This window comes from Equus quagga, chromosome 1, assembly GCF_021613505.1.
Source record: "Equus quagga isolate Etosha38 chromosome 1, UCLA_HA_Equagga_1.0, whole genome shotgun sequence".
NCBI lineage: Eukaryota > Metazoa > Chordata > Mammalia > Perissodactyla > Equidae > Equus > Equus quagga.
The window spans coordinates 90,311,806-90,334,682 of record NC_060267.1 but is presented as its reverse complement, the minus strand read 5'-3'; the positions used below and the strand labels follow the sequence as shown (position 1 = coordinate 90,334,682).

Here is a 22,877-nt window from a genome sequence, read left to right as displayed (position 1 = left end):
TGCCCCCGCCTCAGCTCTCAGAGCCGCATGTGTAAACGATTAAGCTGGTTTGTTTTCTCTGGAGCGCTCCGGAGGAAGTGACATTGACATCCTCACGGCCCGACGGCAGGGCCAGTGCCTCCGTGGGAACCGGGCCCTGCTTTTTCCAAAGCTGGCATTCTTGGGAGCTGCCTTCCAGGCTCACAGCCTGAGCCCCCGCCCAGTGTGACCCCATTTCTGCTGCAGGCCGCCCCAGCCTGGCCATGCTTCGTGGCACCCTCCGCCTGGACTGAAAATAGAAAAGACCAGATTTGCCTGCCTCTGAGCCCGGAGCACTGGCCAGGGACCTGGGCGGCCTGTCCCCTCGCTCGCTCCCAGTTCAGTGCTTCTGGGGAAGAAAGAGGCCCCTCTTTCTGGCTGCCCACGAGGGCACTGCTCTGGGCCCCATGGGCCAGCCCTTCGCTGGTGCAAATCCCCAGGATGGGGGGAGTGGGGAAGCTCCTTGGGCGGGGGGACCTTGCCCAGACCGGCATGGCCCCGACTCCTGTCTGGGGGGAAGGGCAGCCAGCATCTTCCTGACTCCCATACCAGGCAGGTCTTCTTTGAGGGTCTCTAGGCCCCGGGTACTTCCATGTACCTAAGCCAAATCCTGGCCCCGTGACCGCCCCCTTCTCCTGCAGCCCATCCTCTAGTCATCAACCCTCGCCCCTCCTGGATCCAGAACACACCCCAGACCCACCCACTCCGTCCCCACCTGGCTCACACTGCTGCCCCTCCTGCTGGACCTCCGCCTCAGCCTCCCCAGGGGTCTTTCTGCCTCCACACAAGCCCAGGGGCTGGGTCCCTCCACCCAGCAAATCCCCTTCATGCTGCCAGGATGACATGCAAACTTCTAGATCTGGCCACACAAGCCGCCCATCCTGCACCAGGAGATCCGGCCTGGAACTGTCCCCATGGGCCCAAAGAGACAGCTTCTGGCTTGCCCCACGGCCTTCACACACGCTGTTCCAGAAATACGGTTCTCCCTCCCCTCTTTGTCTAGTGAACTCTTGCTCCTCCCAGGACACCTCCTCCAGGAAGCCTGCCTAGATGCCTGAGACTGGGTTTGGAGCCCCCTGTGCTTGGTTTGGCCTCTGGACCTGGGGCCCCTGTGTCAGTTCTCTGCTGTCTCCATAGGGCTGTGACACACAGCACGTGTTTCATAGTGTCTGTTCAGTGAATGAATGGGAAATGGAGGCTAGAAAGCATCTACCCAAGGCAGAGGCCAGCCTGAGCAAGAATGCACAGCTCTGGCTGCCCCCCAGGCCCCCCGGCCCTGGCCCCACGGTCCAGGCAAAGGTCTTTCCCCTGCTCTGGCCCCCGAGGCAGGTGGGGCCCGAGCCAGCTCACAGAACGCCCCTCACCCCTTCTTCAGCTGGAGCCTGTGCCCCCCTCACGCTCATCAGTGCCCACACTCTCCCGCTGCCCAGAGTCCCAACCGTCCAGCCACAAGGAAGCCACAGGGCGAGTGGGTCACCCTTCCCCGGGCGCATCTGAAGAGGGCCACGCTCACCCCACGAGAACCATGTTTCCATGGTGGAACTCCGGAGGCAGCACGGGAAGAATAACGGGGTGAAATGGGGGAGGGGGGACGCCCCATTCATGGGTGTTTAGGAAGAATTTAGGAATTACCATTCTTTCTAAAACAAAAATGGGGACCGTCTGTCATGCAAGGATTGTCATGTGGCTCTGGCCTGTTTGAGGTCGCCCAGGAGAGGCAGCCTTTGTGTGGGAACACGGGCATTTTGGAGACACCCTAATGTGGGGCCGGCAGGGCAGACTGTGGGACTGTGAGAGGCCCAGCCTGTCGACTCCAGAAGGGTGTCATTGCTGTGTCACCATCAGGGCTGCCCCTCCGGAGGGGTTGACCATCTTTGTGTCCTCTGGGGGCGGGGAGTACTGGCCTGCTTCCTGGGGGCTGGGCGAGGTTACTTTTAGCAGAAGGATCCCTTACCTCCCCTGGAGGGTGTGCCCCTCAGAAGGGGTGGCATGGGGCCAGGGGGAGGGCACTGGCTTCAGACACTGCCCCTCACCCCACCGTTTTCGGCAGACTCCTCATAAATGATGTCACCAGCTGGTGGCACCTGTGTCCTCTGTCACCCCCAGTTACCATCTGCGAAACGCTGGGTGGGGGGACTTGGGAGGTCTTCCAATGGACGTGACTGTCAGGACCACTCCTCTGCCCTGTGAGCCGCCCAGGACCTCCACTCTGCACCCTACTTCCTGGGCCATGTGCCCAGGCCCCTCCACAGTCAAATGCCCAGAGGGTCCCACACCTGCACGTCCACAAGCAAGGGATTTAATTCCAGCATATGCCCCACACACCCGCTGGCCAGTCCAGGAATCCATGGTCACCCACTTTGCCCCCCTATAGGGCACAGATAGGGGAGGGGTCCTGCCCAGAGTCACACAGCACCTGGGTGTCCGTGGGGTCCAGGGCAGGTGTCTGTCCCTCCCTCACCCCCCGCATCCCCGCCCCTGAGCTCTGCAGGGTGACCGAGGACTACATTTCGAGGAAGGCACAGAGAGGAGGGCAGCTGGCCGTGCCATGGCCTGTAATCGGTTTGCTGCCCTTAGCTGCCCTCCCACAACCTTTTGGGGCTTAAAAAATTTTTTATTTTTTAAAGACAAAGCTTTTTGGTTTTAATACACAAAGTAAGTGATGTCCTCGGCGAGCTCCTGCTCCACCTTCCAGCCCAACCCCTGCAGGGGTCACGGGCCGAAGTCTCCAGTGGCCGTGGACAGGGGCTGAGCTGGGCTCCAGGCATCTCAGCAGCTTCTCGAGGCCCAGGAGTCCGGGCCGGAGAGAGGGGCCAGGAGAGCCCACCCAGCCTGTCCTGGGGGCGGGGGCCAGAAGAAGGTCACTTTCCTGCGTGTCTGCCCTCTTTGTCATTGCTGTGAGGCCAGGGGGCAGCTGGGTCCTGGCGGGGCCGGCCGTCAGTTCACCGTGGGCACCTGGCTGTGGTGCAGGCTGAACTCCTTGGCCTTGAGACGCAGGCTGGCAATGCTGTTGGCCATGTTGACCCCCGGGGTCGTGGGCCCTGAGCCTCCAGGGCTGTAGGGTGGCACTGTGCTGGGGCGACATAAGACACAAGGACATGTTGGTGTGGCTGGCATGCTGCCCGGAGCGGACCACTGCTGGCCGTCAGTCCTGGCCCAGCCTCTTCCACCTGCCCCTCTCCTCAGCTGGCTCTGCTGGGAAGCCCACCCCTGAGGGTGGGGGTGACCTGGCTGCAGGATTTGGGGAGGAGGGAGAGCGCCCTCGGTCAGCACTGGACACGGAGCCGCCTCTGTGCATTTGTGGGCATTCCCTGCTGGACCAGGGGCTTCCCGAGAGCAGAGCCTAGGTCCTGTTCACCCCCGGCGCCTGCACTGGGCCTGGCGCACAGCAGGATGGAGGGGGATGAACACGCACCTGCATCTAAGGATGCTCTTGGTCGTTGTCCTGCCCAGAGAAGGACGAGGCAGGGAGGGAGTTGGGGGAGCTGTGAGGCTAACGTGGGGTCACTAGGACTCAGACCCTACAAGCTGACCTGCTGGATCTCGCCTCTGACCGGACTATGGCTCCAGCAGAGCTGCTCACACAGATCAAGGGGCGGACAGCACCCCCTGGAGTTGTGGGGTACAGAAACACGGCTCCCTCGCCCCTCTTCCCTCTTCCTGCCCTGCCACCTCGGAGCCGTTCCAGCTTTCACTGGGGCAAAAGTGCCCCCGAACTTGGCTCTGGGCCCCTGCCAGGCCCCCGGGACAGGGAGGCCACTCCCTCAGCCCTCCCAGCCTCAGTTTCTCGCTTGGAGGGTCCACACAGGGTGCTGGGGCTCCTGTGCCAGCCTAGACATCCTCCTCTAGGGTCTCCGCTTCCTCGAGGTGACGGGGTTCTTCCTTCCTCCTCAGATAGTCCTTGTCTTCTCGCCACTCCACACACGCACACACACGCTAACATTCGTGTGCAACGTATGCACACACACTCCTGTGCACTCACAGACACACGCAAGCACACTCACACGCACAAGTCGATGTGGAAATGCACACACAGTTGTGCATGCATGCTCACACTCGTGCAACACACACGTATATCCTTACACACTCACACTTACCCACACATCACTTGATGGACCCCAGGCCCAAAGGGCACCATTCACGGCTCTCTTCAGATCCTCAAAGGAGGCTGGGCCCCAAAAGGCCCCATGGGGTCCCCTGGCTGCTGCCCCTCCCTGCCTGCAGGGGGGGGGGGTCCCAGCTCTCACCTGTAGGGGGACGAGGCTGTCCAGGAGAGATAGTCAGGACTCAGGGCAGTGGGCCGGGGAGCCACGGGCTGCTCGACGGCGGCCTCCTGGCTGTAGGACTTGAGTAGCGAGGCCGAGCGGCTGGCCAGCATGGCCCGCTCGTTTCGGCGGAACTTGGCCCGGCGGTTCTGAAACCAGACCTGCGGGTGGAAGGAGTGGTGAGCAGGGCCAGCGGGCTGCAAAGGGGACCAAGTCCTTTTGACCCTGGTGTATGCCGGCTCTGCCACCCACCCTGGACTGGCAGCTTCACCTCCCTGAGCCTTGGTTTCCTGCTCTGTCAAGTGGGCGTGATAAATGGTGCTTGCTGTGGGGTAGGGATGTGTTGGGGAAAAGGGCAAGTGAGTGAATGAAGGAATGAGTAAATGAGCACAGAGCGGGCGCGAGGCTGCAAGGAGAGCACCGGGCACCCAGCTCAGCTGGCACAAGGTGGGTGCTGAACACTTTAAAATGACTTTTATTTATCACAACTCTTTGTGCCAGGCACTGCTCTAAGCTCTTTACAAATATATCAAGTCCTTTAATTCTCATAAGAACCCTACAAAAGAGACCCACGTGATCCTTATTTTACAGAGAGCCACCTAAGGCACAGAGAGGTTCAGTGACTTGCTCAAGCTCACACAGCTAGTAAGTGGCAGGGCTCGGATTTGACCCTCAGCCCTCCCGGCCTCCAACGCTCCTTAGTCGTAGGACACCTCCCCTTGGCACCTTCATGACCCTGGGGGGACGGTGGCTGCCCGCTCCCAGCGCTCACCTGGACGCGCGCCTCGCTGAGGTTGACGCGCCGGGCGAGCTCCTCGCGCACGAAGGCGTCGGGGTAGTGCGTGCGCTCGAACACGCGCTCCAGCGCCTGTAACTGGCTGCTGTTGAACGTCGTGCGGTTCCGCCGCTGCTTTTTCTTCCGCTTGGCGCCGCTGCCACGCCCCGGGCTGGGACACTCGCCTGCGGAGGGGCCCGAGGGTCAGAAGGGGGAGGTGGCACGTGGCGCCCCAGCGCCCGCTGCCCGAGGGCGCCGTACCGCGTGCCGAGTCAGGCACCTTCTCAGCACTAAGCGCTGTTCTGGGGTCTCCCTCTGCAGACGGATGGTCCGGCCCCCCGGGCAGGAGCGCTTCCCTTAACTCACTCCTTCATTCATTCCTTCGCTCATCCTTCAACACGCATGTACGGAGCGCTTACCATGGGGCAGGCGCAAAGCTGGGGGGTGGGGATATAATGGTGAACAAAACAGCCAGGCCCCTGTCCTGTGGAGCGAGGGCACAGGCACCTGCTGCCATGAGGGACAACTGACCCGGTCAGGGAGGGCCCAGGAGACACGCGAGTGTCCTCAGCACTTGGCCCAGGCTCTGGGGCATGGTAAACATCCTCCCACCCCCACCACCCCATGGATATTTGTTGTTGATTATAACAGTACATAATAAAGAGCAGTAAGAGTCACAGTTCTCAGGGTCCACTGCGTGCAGGCTTTTTAGCCCCACAGACACCGGATGCTCATGGGAATCCTATGGGCCGTGGCTGCTGTCTCATCACGCCTAACGCATAGAGGACGGCACCAGCGAGGCCCGGGTCTCCAGCCCAAGGTCAGGCACCCAGTAAGTCACTGCTAGAGGAGGGATTGGAACCACCATCTGGCACCAGAGTCCTGGTCCTGTTCACCAAACCACACCTGCCAGCTGCCGAGAGCAGCCTTCCAGAGGGCCCAGCGATGCAAGAGGGCATGTCTGAGCACCCGGAGCACCTCTGTGTGCCTGGGGCTGTGCGGGGTACTGGCGAGAGACGAATCGGGTGGATTCATCAGCAGGCCCCAGAAGGAGACATCCGGTGCCAGTGGATAAGGGCTTTGCCAGGGCGCGGGAGGATGCTCGGCTCTGGTGGGCAACGGGGAGATGATCGGGGAGGCTCCTCAGGAGAGGTGGTGCTTGAACTGGGTTTTGAAGGATGCACGTGAGTTCTCCAGTCAGACCGGAGGGAGGAAGGGAAGGCATTCGAGGCAAGGCGCAAGAGGTGGGCGAGACCGGGGGGTGAACCCCAGCGGGGGAGCTGTTCAAGGGTCTGTGCCGGCCTGTGGTGCAGAATTAGCTGCTCAGGTGAGGGCGTCCAGGGGACTCTGCCAGCGATGACACCGTCAGGACACTTCCTGTCCCTTGAGGGGACAGCTTGGAGGGCGGGCAGCTGACTATCGCCACATTTAAATTATATCCAGGAGCAGAGCTGTTGACCCTTCATCCCCGAGGGCCCAGCTTGCTGCCCACTCCTCCAGGGAGCCCTCCCGACCCCCTGGGTCCTCGTGGGACCCCCTCCCCTCCGCTGCACGCACGCGGCACTTAGCAACAACACTGCCCAGTTCAGCGCTTCCTCCTGGAGCTGATTTTCTCATGAAAAATGCATATTTTAATAACAGAGGAATATCACTGCTTGTCACAGTAACAGATTCAAACACCAGAGAAGGGAAAAGAGTAAAACGAAATATTCCCCTCTCCCCAGCTCCGCTCCCCAGGCCGTACAAGATTACAAATGCACATTTTAAAAAATTTACAAGCACGGGGTCCTGATGAAAACACTGTTGCCTCAACTTGCCTATTTTTATTTAATAATATTCCCGATGCCGTTCCATCCCGGTACAACAAACCTAACTTCCTTCATTTGGGTTGTTTTCCATACTCTATGTTCCCTCTTATTCCCTCCCTCCACCTGCTGGAACTCGCTTTTTAAACTAGTTTATCCTTCCAGAACTGCTTTTTGCAAATACAGTATGTCTATTTTTTCCCCCTCTTTATCAAAAGGTAGCATGCCATGTACCATCCTGCACCTCACTTTTTTCCCACTTAGCAGTAGGTCCCAGGACCCTCCCTGCAGGGCACAGAGGTCGTCCAGGTTCCTCTCACAGCTCCACAGCCCCCGTTGTACAACGGTACCGCGCCTTATTCACCCGGAGCCGTCTGATGGCCCCTTGCCGTGTTTCCAATCTTTTGCAACTAAAAGAATGGCACAAGGAACAGCCTCGTGCAAACATGATTTTCTGTTTTTTGCCAGTGCATGTCAGGGACAGATTCCTAGAAGTGGGATTGCTGGGCCAATGAGTAAAACGCTCGATGTGGCCAAGTTCCCCCATCACGCTGCCCACCAGCGGCGTCTGGGAAGGCCTGTCACGCCCAGTTTGGTCAACAGAGCATACTGTCAACTTTCTGGATTTCATCCATACCTGCAGTTTTGCTCCCCAGTTACACATGCCCTCTATAGGTCCTGTGTTCTTTGCACAGTGTCGGGCATTTGTTCATCCGAGCTTCTAGAACATTCCAGGCCCAGCGATGGCTACCACTGCACCCCTGCTTTTACACAAGCTCCCAGGTTAGCAGGGCTTACTGACTCTTGAGCAACCGACTGATTCAATTTGAGGCTCGAGTGTTCCCTGAGACTCGTAAATGCTGGTGGTGGGGAGGGTGGGGGTTGTCAGGCAGGAAGCGGAGGGTACCTGGAAAAAGATGACTTTACAGCTGGGTTTGGACCAGTGGTTCTCAACTGAGGGCCATTTTGCCTCCAGGGGACATGTGGCGATGTCTGGAGACACGTGTGATTGTCAGACATATCCACAGTGCTGGAGGTGAGAACCTTGCTTTAGACGGATCACCAGGAGTCTATTTGGGACTTTGTCCCCTTTGGGAAGTACTTGCACACACAGGAGACACATGTGGGGGTGGGGGAGGCAGTGGCAGGGGACACCGAGTGGCCCCACACGAGCTGGCTTCAGGCTTCACTCCTCACCTTCTCCTCCAAGAAGAATCGAAGATGGATGAGAATGCCTCTCCACCCCCCAGCCCCTTGAGCGAGAGGAAACCTTAAACTGAAACAACAAGGGTCCGAGTGCTGAAAACCTGGTGGTGATCAATAGCCGGAAAGCGGGATGGAAGCTTCTGGAACACCAGCCATCGCAGAGCAGATTTCAGTCCCCCGTCAGGCAACGCTGCTTGGGCACACACCCAACGCAGGAGGCATTTCAGCCAAAAAAGGAGACTTTTCCGGACCTTTCTGAGCAATACAACTGAGGGTGTTGAAATGAAAACCATTTTGCAGCTTTTGCCCCGCCAAGTGGGCGCCGGAAGAAACAACTCCTCTTTCGCCCGCGCCCGGCGACCTGGAGCCAAAAGCCTCACGCAAAGGCATTTGTCGCCAGCCGCCCGCCAGCCCCAGGCCCGGCCCCACCCCGACGCCAGCTGGGCTCCACGGGGGCCCGGGCTCGGCTCTCGCCTCCTTCCCCCCCCGAAGGCGGCTCTGATGGGATGAGCTCAACAAAAGTTGGTTTGGGCCAGGAACAGTGCCAAGCGCTCCAGATGCCTCCACCCACTGGCTCCTCGCACCCGCCCCATGAGCTGTTCCCCAATCTCATACACAGGGAAACTGAGGCTCTGAGAGTGGCTGGCCCAAGGTTGGTCAACTGGGATGGGAATCTCTGTTGGTCAGAAGGCGCAGCCCACCAAGGCTGTGAGCCTGTCTCCGAGGGGTCTCCTCCCTCATCCGCCTTGCTCCCAGGGCAAGTGATGCCGGGGTCTGTCACTTTCTGAGCCCCGGCTCTGGGAGGCGCCGTGGAGCGGGGCCTCTAGACTCACGTCATCTCGCTGGTGCGGAAATGCCCGTGGGTCTCCAACCCAGCCCATGGGAAGTCCGGCCCTGAGTACCTCTTTGTTCTAAAGGAAGACCTCATCTCTGGGAGCTGTGAGGGACAGTGGCTTGCCCAAGGTAACCCAAAGTAACGGCGAGCGGTTTGGCTTAACTTAGTGCCAAGAGCCTAGTAACTGTGCGAGACATGCTTGCTTGTGCGCAAACGGCTTCGCGCCAGAAGATAAGGATCTCACTCACTGGTCCTTGGGTCCCCTCACGCCAGCCCACAAAGAAAGATGGGTCTGCAGGCCTTGCTGTGGGCAGAGGCTGAGGGAGGGGCAGCCAGGGTTGAGGAAGAGGCAGGCAGCGTCTTGGAGGTGACCCAGGACTCGAACCCACGGCTCTGGACTCAGCCAGGGCTCTGGGGCGGGCCTCTGCTCCCCAGCGGATGTGCTGGATATTTATTACCACAAGTTCCTGAATCACCTCTGACAAATGCATTGTGGTGGGCGTGTGTGTATCTCTGCGGGGGCTCCACGCTTGGCCTTAAAGCATTTGGAAAATAAATAAATACTCACTAAGCCTCAGACCAGCCAGTGCTGGGGCCTGCTCTGTCCGAGTCAGATTGTGCCCAAAGTTTCCTTTTACTCAATAAAAGTTCTGCTTTTCTCTGAGATTAAAAATAATAAAGCCTGGGACCGCCTCCACTTTCACGCTATTGTGAGGGCCTGGATGGGGGGTAGGGATAAACGTATGCAGATGGGGGAGCCCTGCCACGTGCTCCCTCCCTTAAAACCCAAATTACTTCGTCCTCGATTACATTACAAGGAAAAAAAAAATGACTGGCGCACAGTTTTCTGCCATTAAATTATTTCACACATACCATTTATTTGGCTGACTTGCGGGCTGAGGCTTAAAATCTCTGCTCTCAGCCAAATGATCAAGTGTGGCTGGCTCGCCTCCCCTGCACCCATGGTTTTTCTTATTCCATGTAATTTAAGGGTCTAAATAGTCTGGAGGGAATTAACTGCAAATTCTTCCTAAGACAAATAAACCCAGCCTCTTCGTTTCTGCCTTTCTCAAGCTGCGGAGAGAGACACTCTGTTTGTTTTTGCTTCAAATAGTCAGTTTGCGCCTGACCCCAGGGCCGCGGCGAGCTCCAACCCAAATAAATAACTTTTATTAATTAGCATTTATTCTGACCAAATAAGTAGCCCCGCCCCCCCACCCCAGTGTGATCTCTGCCAACACGTTCTCAAAAATAAATAGCGGTCCCCAGGACCTTGATGTGGATTTAACAAATTAACACTGGGCCTTGGTCAAAGGAGCTTCGGGGCTGCAGAAATACTTACGGCCAGGAAAGTCTGAGGAAGGAAGTGGAGGTGGGGGGCGTGGAGAGGCTGCACACACTTCGGCTCCCCACTCCCAGCCCGCCGAGGTCTCTTGGTAGAGATCTGGGCTCCTTGGAGGGACCCCGGGGAGAAGAGCTCAGACAGGAATTCTGGAAACTGTGTCCTTAGCTGCTGCACAGGCGGCATCCCCGAGGACATCAGTGCATTAGGGGAGACTGGAGGGGGACCTCTCGCCCCACCCAGGTAAGAAGTGAGAGGCAGTGCAGTCTAGTGGTTAAGGAGGCAGGCGGTCCCGGGTTAGGATCCAGGTGGGCCGGCTCACCAGCAGAGTCTCTGTGGCTGAACTCCATCGCCCCTCCCAGCCTCCGGAATCTCACTGGAAAACGGCAATAACTGGAACTATCTCATTTAACCCTCACCACAACCCTATATGGGGGCTCTTAGCCTGAGTTTACAGATGAGGAAACTGAGGCACAGGGGGTTGAGAAACATGCCAAAGCCATGTGGCTAGTAAAGGCTGGAGGTGGGATTTGAACCTGCAGATCGGCACAGAGTCCAGGTTCTTAACGACCTCAGCACAGCAGCTGGCCCCCAGGGTCCCCACCCCCAAGCCCGCCCCGTCCCCCTGCAGTGGGATTCTGAGGGCCTCTCAGGGGCTTAGGGTGCACGGAACACCCGAGAGGATGGATGCTGAAGGCAGCCGCAGAATCTCTGGAGTGGGGGCTCTGCTGGGGTTCTGGGGCACGCAGGCCAGCGGGGCTGGGAACAGAGTGCAGTCTGCTTGGGGTGGCTTCCAGGAAGGGGAGGCGTGCAGGCTGCCCAGCCTGTGACATCTGTGAGGGCGGGGCCAGGGGCAGGCCTGGGGCCAAGTCAGGCCAGCCACCTTTGAAGGAAGAAAAGAAGGAAGGACAGAAGGGAGGAGGAAGGAAGAGAAACAGGTCCCTGGAGCCCTCTTGAGAAGGCTTCCCCCGATGGCCAGCCCCACCCCAGCCAGAATCTCAAGCAAGTGCTCCAAGGGCTGGTTTCATCTCTGGCCAAGCCAGCCTCAGTCCAGGACGCTCAGGGACCAGGGCTCCGGCAGGAAGGAGGGGCTGGGGTCCTCCACTGAGATCACACAGGCTGACTTCCCAGCATCCCCTCCCTGGAGGCCCCCAGCCACCTCGAGAGGGGCAGGCAGGGCTGTCTCTGCCTCACAGAGAAGACGGAGGGAGGCCCAGAGAGGGGCCAGGACCTACCCAGGGTCACACAGCAAGTGAGAGCCCTCCCCTGACAAACCCCAGACCCTTCCCTTTCTTGCTACACCTCTGCTGGCCACTCAGCAGGGGTACAGGAGGGAGGAGGAAGCCCCGGCCCCAGCCCAGCGCTGGGCAAATCAGAGGATGAACACAGCAGAATGCAGCCTTTCTCTCCGGGGCCTTTCTGGCTCTTTCCACTGGATGGGGTCACCCACCCTGGTGGCCTGGGCCTCAGGGGGTCTCAGGGCTGCTGCCCCAGGTTCCCGGGCTCCTTGATGTCAGTGCTCACGCTGGACATGTACACCCTGTCCCTTGTGGACCCCTGCCTGTTCCGTTCCTGGGCATGCAACTTCTCCTCTCTCCCCGGCACATCTTCAGGTCTCAGCAGAAGGAGGCCCTCTCCAGGAAGCCATCCCAGATCCCCCATCAGAGCTCTGTCACACTGGATGCTAAATGTGGGGCCATTTGTTGAGCAGGGACTGGAACTGACTCTTTTCTGTCTCCCTGGGACCCATACAGTGTCTGGCCCAAGGGAAACTCTTCACAAATATTTTTTGAGTGTTGAGTGAATGAATGAATGAAAGAATGAATGAAGAGCTTGGGACTACCACACTTGCACCCCTTCCCAGCCCCCAGTGACCAGTGGGGCTACGAGGAGGCCACAGCAGGCTTGGGCTGACCCTGGAGGCTGGAGGAGGCTCCCACATGTCGCCTGAAACCTTGGCAGCTGCAATGCGTCTGGGTATCTCTAGGTTCTGGAGCCACTCCCTTACATGCACAAAGGATGTGGTGTGCTTCACACACTTCCAGAGGGCTACTGGATCACCCAAGAAATCCCAGTGGAGGGGCCAGTGTGCCAAGGGGATCTGTCTTGCCAGACAGCACAACTTCCTACTCACCTCAGGGCCTTTGCACACGCTAATCCCTCTGCCTGGAGCACTGCATCCCTTTTGCCTGGCTAACGCTTACTCAGTCTTTAGTCCAAGCCTAAGTTTCCTGCCATGAGAGGCTTTCCCAGCCCCTAGACCAGGCTGTCCTGGTCTCCTTGTCACGGGCTCCCAGGCCCTCTTCCCCCCCCCCCACATCTGTAATTAAGTCATTCTTCTGTTTGGGTTATCTGCTTCATGCCTGTCTATTCCATTTGACTCTAAGTTCTAGGAAGGTGGGGACTGAGTTTGCCTTGTCACTGCTGTGTCCCAAGAACTGGGCAAGAAGTTTGGTTTCAAAAATATTTCCAAGTGAATGACTATATAATTTAAGGAATGGCTCTTTTCAGAAAAGGATGGGAAGTCTCAACTTTGGAAGCCATTCCCTTTACCCTCAAAAGGGCCAGACAACGGTTTCTTCAATGTGACACCAAAAGCACAAGCGATTAAAGAAAAAAAAAGATAAATTGGACTTTGTCAAAATCAAAAGTTTTGTGAATACAATCAAGAAAGTGAAAAGACAATCCAAAGAAAGGGGAAAATATTCACAAACCCCATATTTGGTAAGGGGTTTGTATTTAGAAAATATTAAGAAATCTTACCAACTCAACAATAAAAAGCAAATAATCCAATTAAAAATAAGTCAAGGATCTGAACAGACCAAGAAGATATACAAATGGCCAATAAGCACATGAAAAGATGCTCAGCATCATTAGCCATCAGGAAAATGCAAATCAAAACACAACGAGATACCACTTCACACCCACTAGGACGGCGAGAATCAAAAAGTCAGATAATAACAAGTGTTGGTGAGGATGTGGAAAACTGGAAGCCTCGTTGGGATGTCAAATGGTGCAGCCGCTTTGGGAAAAAATCTGGCGGGTCCTCAAAATGTTCAACACAGAGTTCCCATATGACTCAGCGATTGCACTCGTGAGCACACACGCAAGAGAAACGAAAACTTGTGTCCACACGAAAACTTGTCTGTGAATGAATGTTCCTGGCAGCATTATTCATAATAGTCAAAAAGTGGAAACAACCCAAATGTCCGCCAACTGGCGAATGGGTAAACAAAATGTGGTCCATCCACACAATGGAATATTATTCGACTGGAAAAAGGAATGAAGTGCTGATCCACGCTCCGACGTGGATGAGCCTTGAGGACATGATGCTCAGTGACAGGAGTGCCTAATGTATGATTCTACTTCTAAGAGAAGTCCAGGAGAGGCACGTCCACGGAGACAGGAAGTAGACTAGTGGTCGCCAGGGGCGGGGGGGGGGGGGGGGGGAGTGATGGGGAATTGGAGGGTGATCATTAAAGGGGCAGGGTTTCCCTGTGGAGTGATGAAATGTTCTAGAAATCTTCTAGAACTGAATAGATTAAAGTCGCTGGAGTGTACACTTTATACATGGGGGAATTGTAAGGTCCATGCATTACATCTCGATCAAGTTGTCACTATATGAAAGAAGAACACAGAACAAGGGGAGGGGCAGAGAGAGACACTGGAGTGGCCAAGAATGACAAGGAAAGGCGGTCTCCTGAGGGGACGCCGGGAAGGGATGACAGGGAGGGAGGGACAGTGGCTCAGCCCTGCCCGGGAGGCCCCCAAAGCTGCTCTGGATTGGGGTCTTTGGGGAAACCCTCAGTGAGAGGACAGCCACAAGGCGGGGTCTTGAGACAGACCAGCTCCATGTGGGGGCTGCCACAGCAGGCCCACTAGGGGAAGTGGGGGGCACGGATGGGTGAGGCCCCAACTTCTCCCGGGGCCCAGGAGCCTTAGAAAAATGGGATCATTGGGCCCAAGAGGGAGCAGGGACAAGGCTCCTGGGCAGAGAACATTTGTGTCCTCTTCTCAGGCACATCAAAGGGCGAGAGGTCAAAGGCCAGATGGAGCCGACCATCTCGAAGGCTCTGGGGTCCCCCACCCTCCCGTCGTGCCCCCAGGCCTCTGGGTTCCGGGGCCCGACCGCCTGTGCCCTCACACCAGAGCCAGGCAGTCAATGTGCCAGGCTCCTCTGGCCGCGGCTGTGGTCAGCCCCCCTGCTGCACCCCCAAGACCCCAAACCACCCTCCAGAGAGTGGGGGGACCTGGCTGGGGTAGGGGTGCCAGGGAGTGGGAGTCAGGGAGCCGTTCAGGAGGAAGACGGGCCCTCTGCTCAAAGTTGGGTCTAAAGGGGGTGAGCCTTTGTCCCGTCTGGTTTTAATCTGAGGTTGGTGGCCAAACGCCAGATTGACTGTAAAACCTATATTCTCATAAAGGGCTGGTATCTGGAGGAACGCTGGCCTCGTTAACCACTTCCAGACCGGGCTGAAGCTGCTGCTCACGGCCCCGTGTGGGCTTTCGCCTCCCAGTTAAGAGCTCCTGGGCCCCTCACGACCCACCGCTGGCACCTGCTGGGAGCCAGGGCGAGGGCTGGCGGCCCGGGGCAGAGACGGTCCGGTTTCCGGGCCTTGGCTCTGAAACAAGCCTGCAAACAGCTCTGGAGGCTGGGGCCTGTTCTTGTCTCCTCAAGGAGTCAGACCTGAAGGGACCTTAGAAATCATCTGTCAAAGCCTTTCATGTACAGATGGGGAAACTGAGGCCTGGAGAGGGGCAGGGGCTTGGCCCAGGGCTCCCAGCAAGCAGTGGGACCCCAGGTTCTGTCCACGGCAGTCTGACCCCTGAGAACACACATCTTCCCCCTCCTGCTCTCTCTCCCTGCTCCTGGGTTCCCCAGGGGGGTGGGGGGGGGGTTGCAGGAGCACATCCTTGACGCAGCCACTGGGCATGGCTGGGGGAACAGCCAGCAGCCCGACTGCCTCCCCTGAGCATCAGCGAATGAGGAAGACCTCCCCCGAATCCTCAGTCAAGAGAGTCCCCTCCGGGCCCTTGGCTTCACCGTCTGTGCACTGGGGCAGGGGTGGGACCTGTTCCTCCCCCTCAGGGTGATGCAGAGAAGGGGGAACAGCCCAGGCTCTCCAGGACGACCGTTTCCAGACGACCAGGATGCCCACGGCCAGTTTTCCCAAATGAAACCTCGGCGCTGCCTCACTGGTTCTCCCCCTACGTCCATCGTGAGCCCCTTGAGGAATCTGAGCAATTCTCCAGACCCGCCCCCAAAGACACAGGCGCACACAAAAGTTTGCCGGCAACTTGGGCGGCGGGGTGGCTCCCAGACCCTCCGAATCCTGTCCAGAGACCCCACCCTAAAAAGTCAGCTTGAGGGGCTGGCCCCGTGGCCGAGTGGTTGGGTTCCTGCGCTCTGCTGCGGGCAGCCCAGTGTTTCATTGGTTTGAATCCTGGGCGCAGACATGGCACTGCTCATGAAACCACGCTGAGGCAACGTCCCACATGCCACAACTAGAAGGACCCACAATGAAGAATATACAACTCCGTACTGGGGGGCTTTGGGGAGAAAAAGGAAAAAATAAAATCTTTAAAAAAAAAAAAGTCAGCTGGATGCAAAGTCAGTTGTTTTGCCCCAGAAGAACCTCTCTGTCTCTCTGCCCTTGTTCTGCCTTGGGGGGGGGGGTCCCCTGGCCAGCGCCCCCGCCCCCGGACCCCAGGGAGCAGCGGCGACAAAGGCAGTGCCCATCGGCCCCCTTCGGAGGCTGGCGGGACCTCCCGCGCCCCTGGCTCGGGGCAGCGCTGTGTTCCCGGAGCAGCTGACCTTTAAAGCATCGCTGGAGGTTTTATGACCCATTTCTGAGTCCCAGGCTCGCCGGAAAATGTGAGTGTGAGGCTCAGCGGCGCTGAGGGCTGTCTTGAGGGTGTCTGCCGCTCTGCTCGGCACAGCTGGGCCTGTGGCTCCTGCTACCCCGCCCTTCTTTGGGGCTTCCATTTATTGAACTTTATTACGTGCCTGGCTCAGGGTTACAAAGCCCTGCCTTCACAATGAGGACGGCACTGCTAATAAGCCTCGTCCTCCACCGGGGCAGTGAGGTTCAGAGAGGTGAAGTGACCGACCCAGGTCACACAGCCAGGCTGTGATGGGGAAGGGGTTTACGTCCCATCTGTCTGTTCCCAGGGCGGCAGGGACCCGGAGGAAAGCTGGCCTTGTTAACCATTTCCAGACCAAGGTGAAGCGCCGCTCAGGTTTCCTCTCCCGTTGGAGGCCCCTGGGCCTCTGGAAGCCAGCAGCCAGCACCTGCAGGGGCCAGGGCAAGCAAGCGTGGGGACCACTCTGATTTCCCGTGGCTCAGCCGGCCGGCCCTCTCTACTTGAATAAGCCTCAGCGCTCTGCCCACGCCACCCGCCAGGCTCAGGGCCCCGGGGGGGCCTCAAGGCTGAAGATGCCCAGCTGGGTGTCAGTGGGGCGGGCGCCTGTCTGCGTCCCAGCCTCCGCCAGCCTCACCGGCGGGCTGCACACTTGGAGCCTAGGCCCCCAGCCATCTGTGACAACTCTAACGTGTTCCCAGTCACACCCTCAAACGACAGCCAACCCTCGCTCCAGAAAATTCTCCATGAAAGTGAGCCGTAATTCCCCTGGAGGCGGGCCCCGCCCACTGTCCTGGGTTTCTGCTCTGAGGGGCGCCACAGGGCACCCTCCCCCAGGACCACCTTGCTGACATCTGAAGGCAGCCTTTCCAGCGCCTTCGCCCGTGACCCCGGGAACTGCCCTGTCCCCCTTCACCCCCCCAGAGGCCCCCGGGGGAGGGGCTGACATCGGATCATCCAGATTTCTCACAGGGGTGTCCACTGCCGGTTGCTTCAGGACTCCTCGGGAAGTTGTTGGAAAGGGGCATTCCCACTCCATCCCGGGGGATTCCGATCCGGCCGGCCGGGGACCAGCTGGGAAACTGCCGCAGATCCTCCCTCACCCACAAGCTTAGTAATCACAGGCCTTGGCAGCAGACTGGGGATGACACGGCTCGACACGAACAACACCCGGCCCCTCGCCAGCTCCCCACCGTCCGATGTGGTAGCCCCTAGTGGCACGCAGGCCATCTAAATTTAAATACATTGATTAAAATGAAACAAAAATAGAAATCCTGCTCCTCAGTCACACCAGCTGCATTTCAAGGGCTCAAGAGCCACACGTGGCTGAGGGCCGCCACACCGGACAGCAGGAAGAGGGGACATTTTCAGCATTCCGGAAAGGTCTATCCGACACAGCTGCTCTAGATAGCCCGATTTTTCTTCTTGTTGTTTTTCAAAGGAGAGGCAAGAACAACAGCAAAGACCGGCATTGAAGGACACTGGAAAGGAGAAAAATCATCCCTAAGTCCGACCATGCCAGCATATCTGTTTAATTTTTTGTGGACTTTTTGGCCCATGCCCACAGGTATCCACCCCTTATGGTGTGCATGAACATCATTTTCTTTTCTGGATGGGGCATTGATCAAGAGTCTAGGATTGCGATCAGACATACCCAGGGAAACCATGTATGGTTGCACAGGTTGTGCACTTCACAACTCCAGGAACACCATCCCCATAGAGGACAGTATGACAGGTGCCCCCTATAGTTATGCAGTGGACAACCTGCACAGTCCTACTGCTCTTTCCTGGAAATAGCTGCATTCCCATCCTGGCTTCACCACGCACCAAGTAAATGAGCTCTGCGGACAAGCGGCTGCCCCTTTCTGAGCCTGGGTTTTCTCACTGTAAATGGGGACAGCAGTACCTAAAGTGCTTAGACAACACCTGGGACCTAGTAAGCACTCCAGCAACATTAGCTATTATGTTGGTGACTGTTATTATCTCACCTTTTCACGGAGCAGATTCAACGTGACGACGCGGGTAAGGAGCTTCTTGCTGTGAGAGGCCTGGACCAGGGCTGACCCTGTGGGGACTGATGTGCACTTGACCTCCTCCGAAACCCTCCCTGTTTCCCCTCCGTGAGTGGCTGCATCATTACACCCAGTGGCGATGCCAAAATTGCTCAACCACTCCTCCTCCTGGCGCCCATTTAGCTCCCTTCCAACTTTCCTCTATTGTAAACACTTGGAAAATGCCTCATTTCTTTGTCCTTCCACTGGCTTTCCAAACCCCACCCCCTTCAGGGGAAGTTCTTACAACCGCATCCTCCTCTCTGCCGGGACCCTCTGGGTTCTTTCTCACCACCAAGTCAGTCAGATTAGGCTCCCCACAAAAACGTAAAAGGCGATTCACCCGGCACGATGGTTCAGAGCTGGCCTGGACAGTCGGCCGGCGCGGGGTTATGTGCCAGCCTCGCCGCTGCATGGGCCTGAGTAAGTCACAGCTTTTCCGTGCTTCAGCTTTCCTATCTAGAAAGTGGAGACAACGAGGTCTCCCTTATACGGCTGTTGTGAGGAATAAGCGAGTTAACATGTGTGGAGTTCTCACAACAGTGCCTGGCACGTGGGGAGCGCTAAATGGCAGGAGCCATGAGTATATTTATTTGGAGTCAGATGGGTCTAGGTTCAGATCCCAGACTTGCCATATATTGGCTGTGCCACCTTCTGGCAAGTCACTTAATGTCTCTGGGCCTCATGTGTGTATCTGTGGAGCGAAGACCTCGGCGGTTGAGAGCACAGAGGGCATCCATGTGCCTGGCACACTGAAGTCCCGCTCCTCAGCGACAGCTGTAGGACACCTTTCCCCCAGAGCGGGTGCCCACACACACTGCCCAAATGTGCTTGGGGAGCCTGTCCTTCACGGCTGCTCCAGAGGAGCTGGGCCAGATCAGGCAGGAAGCCCTGCCAGTCACAGGCTGAAGTGGCCTCTTTATTCTCAGCCAGGCACAGAGGTGCTCGATAAACACTGAATGAATCAATACGTGAATGAACGGATGGAATCTGGGTCCCGATGGGGAGCTAAGCCCAATTCTCTGTCCCACCAGACACGTGAAGACTTCACGCATTACAGATCGGGTCAACTGTTGCAAGCTTTCCCACATTCCGACTCTCCTATCTGTGGAAACTAATTTGTTTATGGGTTTTTTAAATTTAGCGGCCAGAGCATGAGCCAGAGAAATCTCCTCCCCTTCAGCCGGGCTTTGCTGGTGCTCGAGGCTAGAGGAACGGGGACACCATCCTTCCTGTAGGGGAAGGAGGAGAAGAGGGGGCCCCTGGGCTGGAGCCACGCCTGCTGAGCCTGCCCTGGATGGGAAGGGGTGGCCAGACCGGACTGGAGAGGCAGGCGGCTGCCTCTGATGATCCCCTCTCCAACCGGGTCCAGCACGCTCCCTCTACTTCCTAAAGGTTAGGAACAAACCGCTTCGTTCCTCAAGCTTCCAAATGCAAAGAGGATTCGGTCCCAAGCCCAAAGCTTGGTCTCGGGAGCCTGGGTTGCAATCCCACCTTCCGCATTCCCACTCTGTGATCTGCAGCCTGTCACTGCTCCTCTCTGGGCCTCAGTTTCCCCGGGAAGCGGGCACGCCAGGGTTCCAACAGGATGGCAGTGATGCGAGAGGGAGCACGCCCTGCAGCGCTGACAAACGGCCAAGCTCTGGCCGCCGGGTCTCAGCCCTCTCCACTCTGCCCAAGCCCTGGAGATGCGCGGCTTCCCTGTCCACATGCACCTAAGGGGGATTGACTCTCAGGGTGGGTGTCCATGGGGCCGACACCCCTTCCCCTACTCAGCATCCCAGCTTCCCATTTGAGGAACGAGGAATGGCAGCAGGAAGACCTCACTCTTCGGACATATCATCAAAGGTTTTCTCTGAAACTCTCTTCTCGCAAACACAGGAAGGGCCACAAACCAAGGTGCAGGCCCCAGGCCCTGGGTCAGGCTGCCTCCTCTCACGGGGCTGGCCCGGCCTGACAGCACGGCCCTGTTCGTGTCCTACTCTCTTCTCTGCTCTCAATGCTGCCTCCATCTGGTGGGACCAAAGTGCCCCCTCCCCCTGTACCTGCCTCCCCACCTTCCTAACCTGATGGCTGGGGGTGGGCCTGCAGGGGCCCCAGAGCCCACGTGGTGAGACCTGGGGTCAGGCTCTGTGGCTCACTTTACAGAAGCCCAGAGGAGGTCCAGAAGGGCAGAGCACCCCAAAGCTGCCCTGGGGATAGAGTGGGGCAAGCGGCTGACTGGCAGCCAGGGCTGGGGACCCTCCTGTAGTTGACACAGATTTGGTGCCAAGCTGGGACAGGCCTCAATGAAATCCTCGTATTTCCCGGTGGGTGAGAAGCCCCTTTCCGAATCCAGGCGTTTCAAAGCCGCCACCCCCTACCTTTGCTCCCCATTTCCTGCCTCCTCCCCCCACCCCGTCGTGGCATTTCTCGGTATGGCCCAAACTCCTCATCTTAGGGGAAGCTCTGACTCACAACTTTAAAAAATCTTACACACTTAAGAAAACAAACTGGGAGGGGGGCGGGAAGAGTCCTTGGCCCTTGTAGGGGGTGTGGCTGGGCTTTCCGAGAGGCCATCCTGCCTTCCCCCGGGACAGGGCTGGCGGGCGCGGCGGACCCCACCCGGCGGAGCCCAGCATCCCGGGCTGGGCGGGGCGCTGTCGGCGCTCGGCTGGCAGGTGGGGGCGGCGGGGTCACCTTGACGCACACAGGGGTCTGGGGTCGGCCCGGAGACCCAGGGGGTGCCGGGCCAGGCGCGCCTGCCGCCGCCCACCCGGCCGGGCCATGTGCGCGCCAGCCCGTGCGTGCGAGCGCGCCGCGCCGGTGGCGGCCAGAGCGGCGCCGCGGCACATCTGGTTCCAGGCGAGCCCCTGGCGCCTGCCTCGCCGCAGACCCGCGGCCCAGACACACAGACGTTAATGGGTCGGCGCGCCCAGCCCCGCGCGGCCCGCCGCCGCCCCGCCGCCCGTGTGAGCGCGAGGCGGCCGCCCGCGCGGGAGGGTGGGCGCGGCACCGGGGTGGGCGCGCGGGGGGCGGGGTGGGGCCGGCGGGCTGGGCTCCCCCCCCCCCCCCCCCCCGTTCCTGCCGCCCGCCCTCCCTCCCGCCCGCCCGGTGTCCGGCGGTCCCGAGCTGGAGCTGGGACGGCTCCTTCCCATCGGGAAACCCAGGGCACGCAAATCCCAGCCCGGTTAGTAACAGGCAGTTCCACGTGCCCAGCGCGTCCCGCGGGCCAGGGCTGGGCCGGGCGCACCTCGGCACACGAGAACCCCAGGAGACAGGCACGCTGCTACCATCGCCCATCCCCATTTCACAGTCGGAGAAACTCAGGCTGGAGAGGTCCCTCGCCCAAGGACACACAGCGAGAAGGCCACAGAGCTGGCACTAAGCCGGGCTGTGCCCCGTCCTCCACTGCTAACGCACACACCTGGAACCCAGGGTCACCCACAGATAGCAGCAACGTGCCTGCGCCTGGCCGCCCTCCCTCCCCTTCTCGGAGAACTTCTAAGCTGCACCCCTGACCCTTAGCTGAGATCCTCCGACCGAGGCACCTGGGGGCAGTGATGCTGCGAGGAGCCTCCCCAGGAATTTGATTGGGTGCACCTTTTCCCTTGGCCAGGTTCCTAGACGGCTCCTTATTCAGAATTGCACCCCATATCAGACCCTAAACCCAGAGGGGACGCTCCAAGCCCACTGGTGCTCCCGAGGGAAGCTCTGCCTTAGGAGCTCCTATTCAGGGGTCTGTGGTGCATTGTGCCTTTGTAAGGGGACCCAATCTTTAGGAGCCGGCCCCCTACTGGGTTAAAGGGGTGTCAGTCTGAGTGGGCTAAGGTGGCTGGGAGGATGGAGGCAGATTTTGTCTTTCTGGTTCTCTCCCTCTCTTTCTCTCTCATTTATTTATTTGCTTTTATTTTTATTTCTTTCTTTATTTCTACTCTGGCCATTAGCCTCCAGGGGCTAAGTGTGTGTGCTTGCAAATTGCAAGTCCTTTGTTGGCTCCAGGTTAAATTTTAGCATTCGCCCTCCCGGAGCGGCCTTTATGGGGAAATGGGCCCACATCAAAACGCCCCACTCACCCTTAAACTGGGAGAAGAGTGTTTTTTCTGAGCTGCTCACACAATGGAGAAGGAGTTCTGTTTAGGACTTCCCCTTTAATACCCTCTGAATTCACTTGGGGGGCTTGTTAACTCCGGCCATCGGAGATTCTGGGTTTTAGAACAAAACCACACTTTTAAAAAGTTCCCAGCCTGCAGGTAATAAGCTTTGCAATGGCCTTGGCACACGTGCAGGCAGAAACCGACAAGGAAAGAGTCTTTTTTACTTTCCAGCCAAGTCCTACATTACAGGTTATGGCTGGTGGGGCCTCTGCTGCCCATCCCTGCTGCCCAAGGGTGTAGGGTCTGGGGAAGAGCAGCATGGTGCAGGAAGGGGGCGCTCCAGCAACATGGGGGCTCCTGACCCAACTCCCAGTTCTCAGCAGTCCCCCCCACCCCCGCCAACCCCCAAGAAGCCTGGTCCCTTCTGCAGCCCACCCGGGATGCCTGAAGGCCAGGCCACTGGCCAGGACTGACTAACACAGGCTCAGAGTGTAAAAACCAAAGCAATCAAGCAAACTGGTCCAGTGGAATCTGGAGCAAGTGACAGTGAATTTGGAAGGAAGCCGACTCCTCCAGGGTCTGGCCTCTGCTTCCTGTCCCTCCACAAAGGCAGTTTCTCCTGGTACTAGAGAGAGCTTGTGGTGA

The 22,877-nt window shown here is 58.2% G+C and overlaps 1 protein-coding gene across 1 annotated transcript; it reads right to left on the bottom strand.

Moving 5' to 3' along the window:
- Window positions 1-2,486: 2,486 nt before the first annotated feature.
- PRRX2 (paired related homeobox 2) lies at window positions 2,487-20,990 on the bottom strand. The gene is made up of 5 exons (XM_046680240.1): window positions 20,836-20,990; window positions 5,320-5,426; window positions 5,056-5,243; window positions 4,266-4,444; window positions 2,487-3,091 (listed from the first exon to the last, which is right to left on the bottom strand). Exons 1-5 carry the CDS (start codon window positions 20,988-20,990, stop codon window positions 2,956-2,958), a joined length of 765 nt encoding a protein of 254 aa, XP_046536196.1. The 3' UTR covers window positions 2,487-2,955.
- Window positions 20,991-22,877: the final 1,887 nt, after the last annotated feature.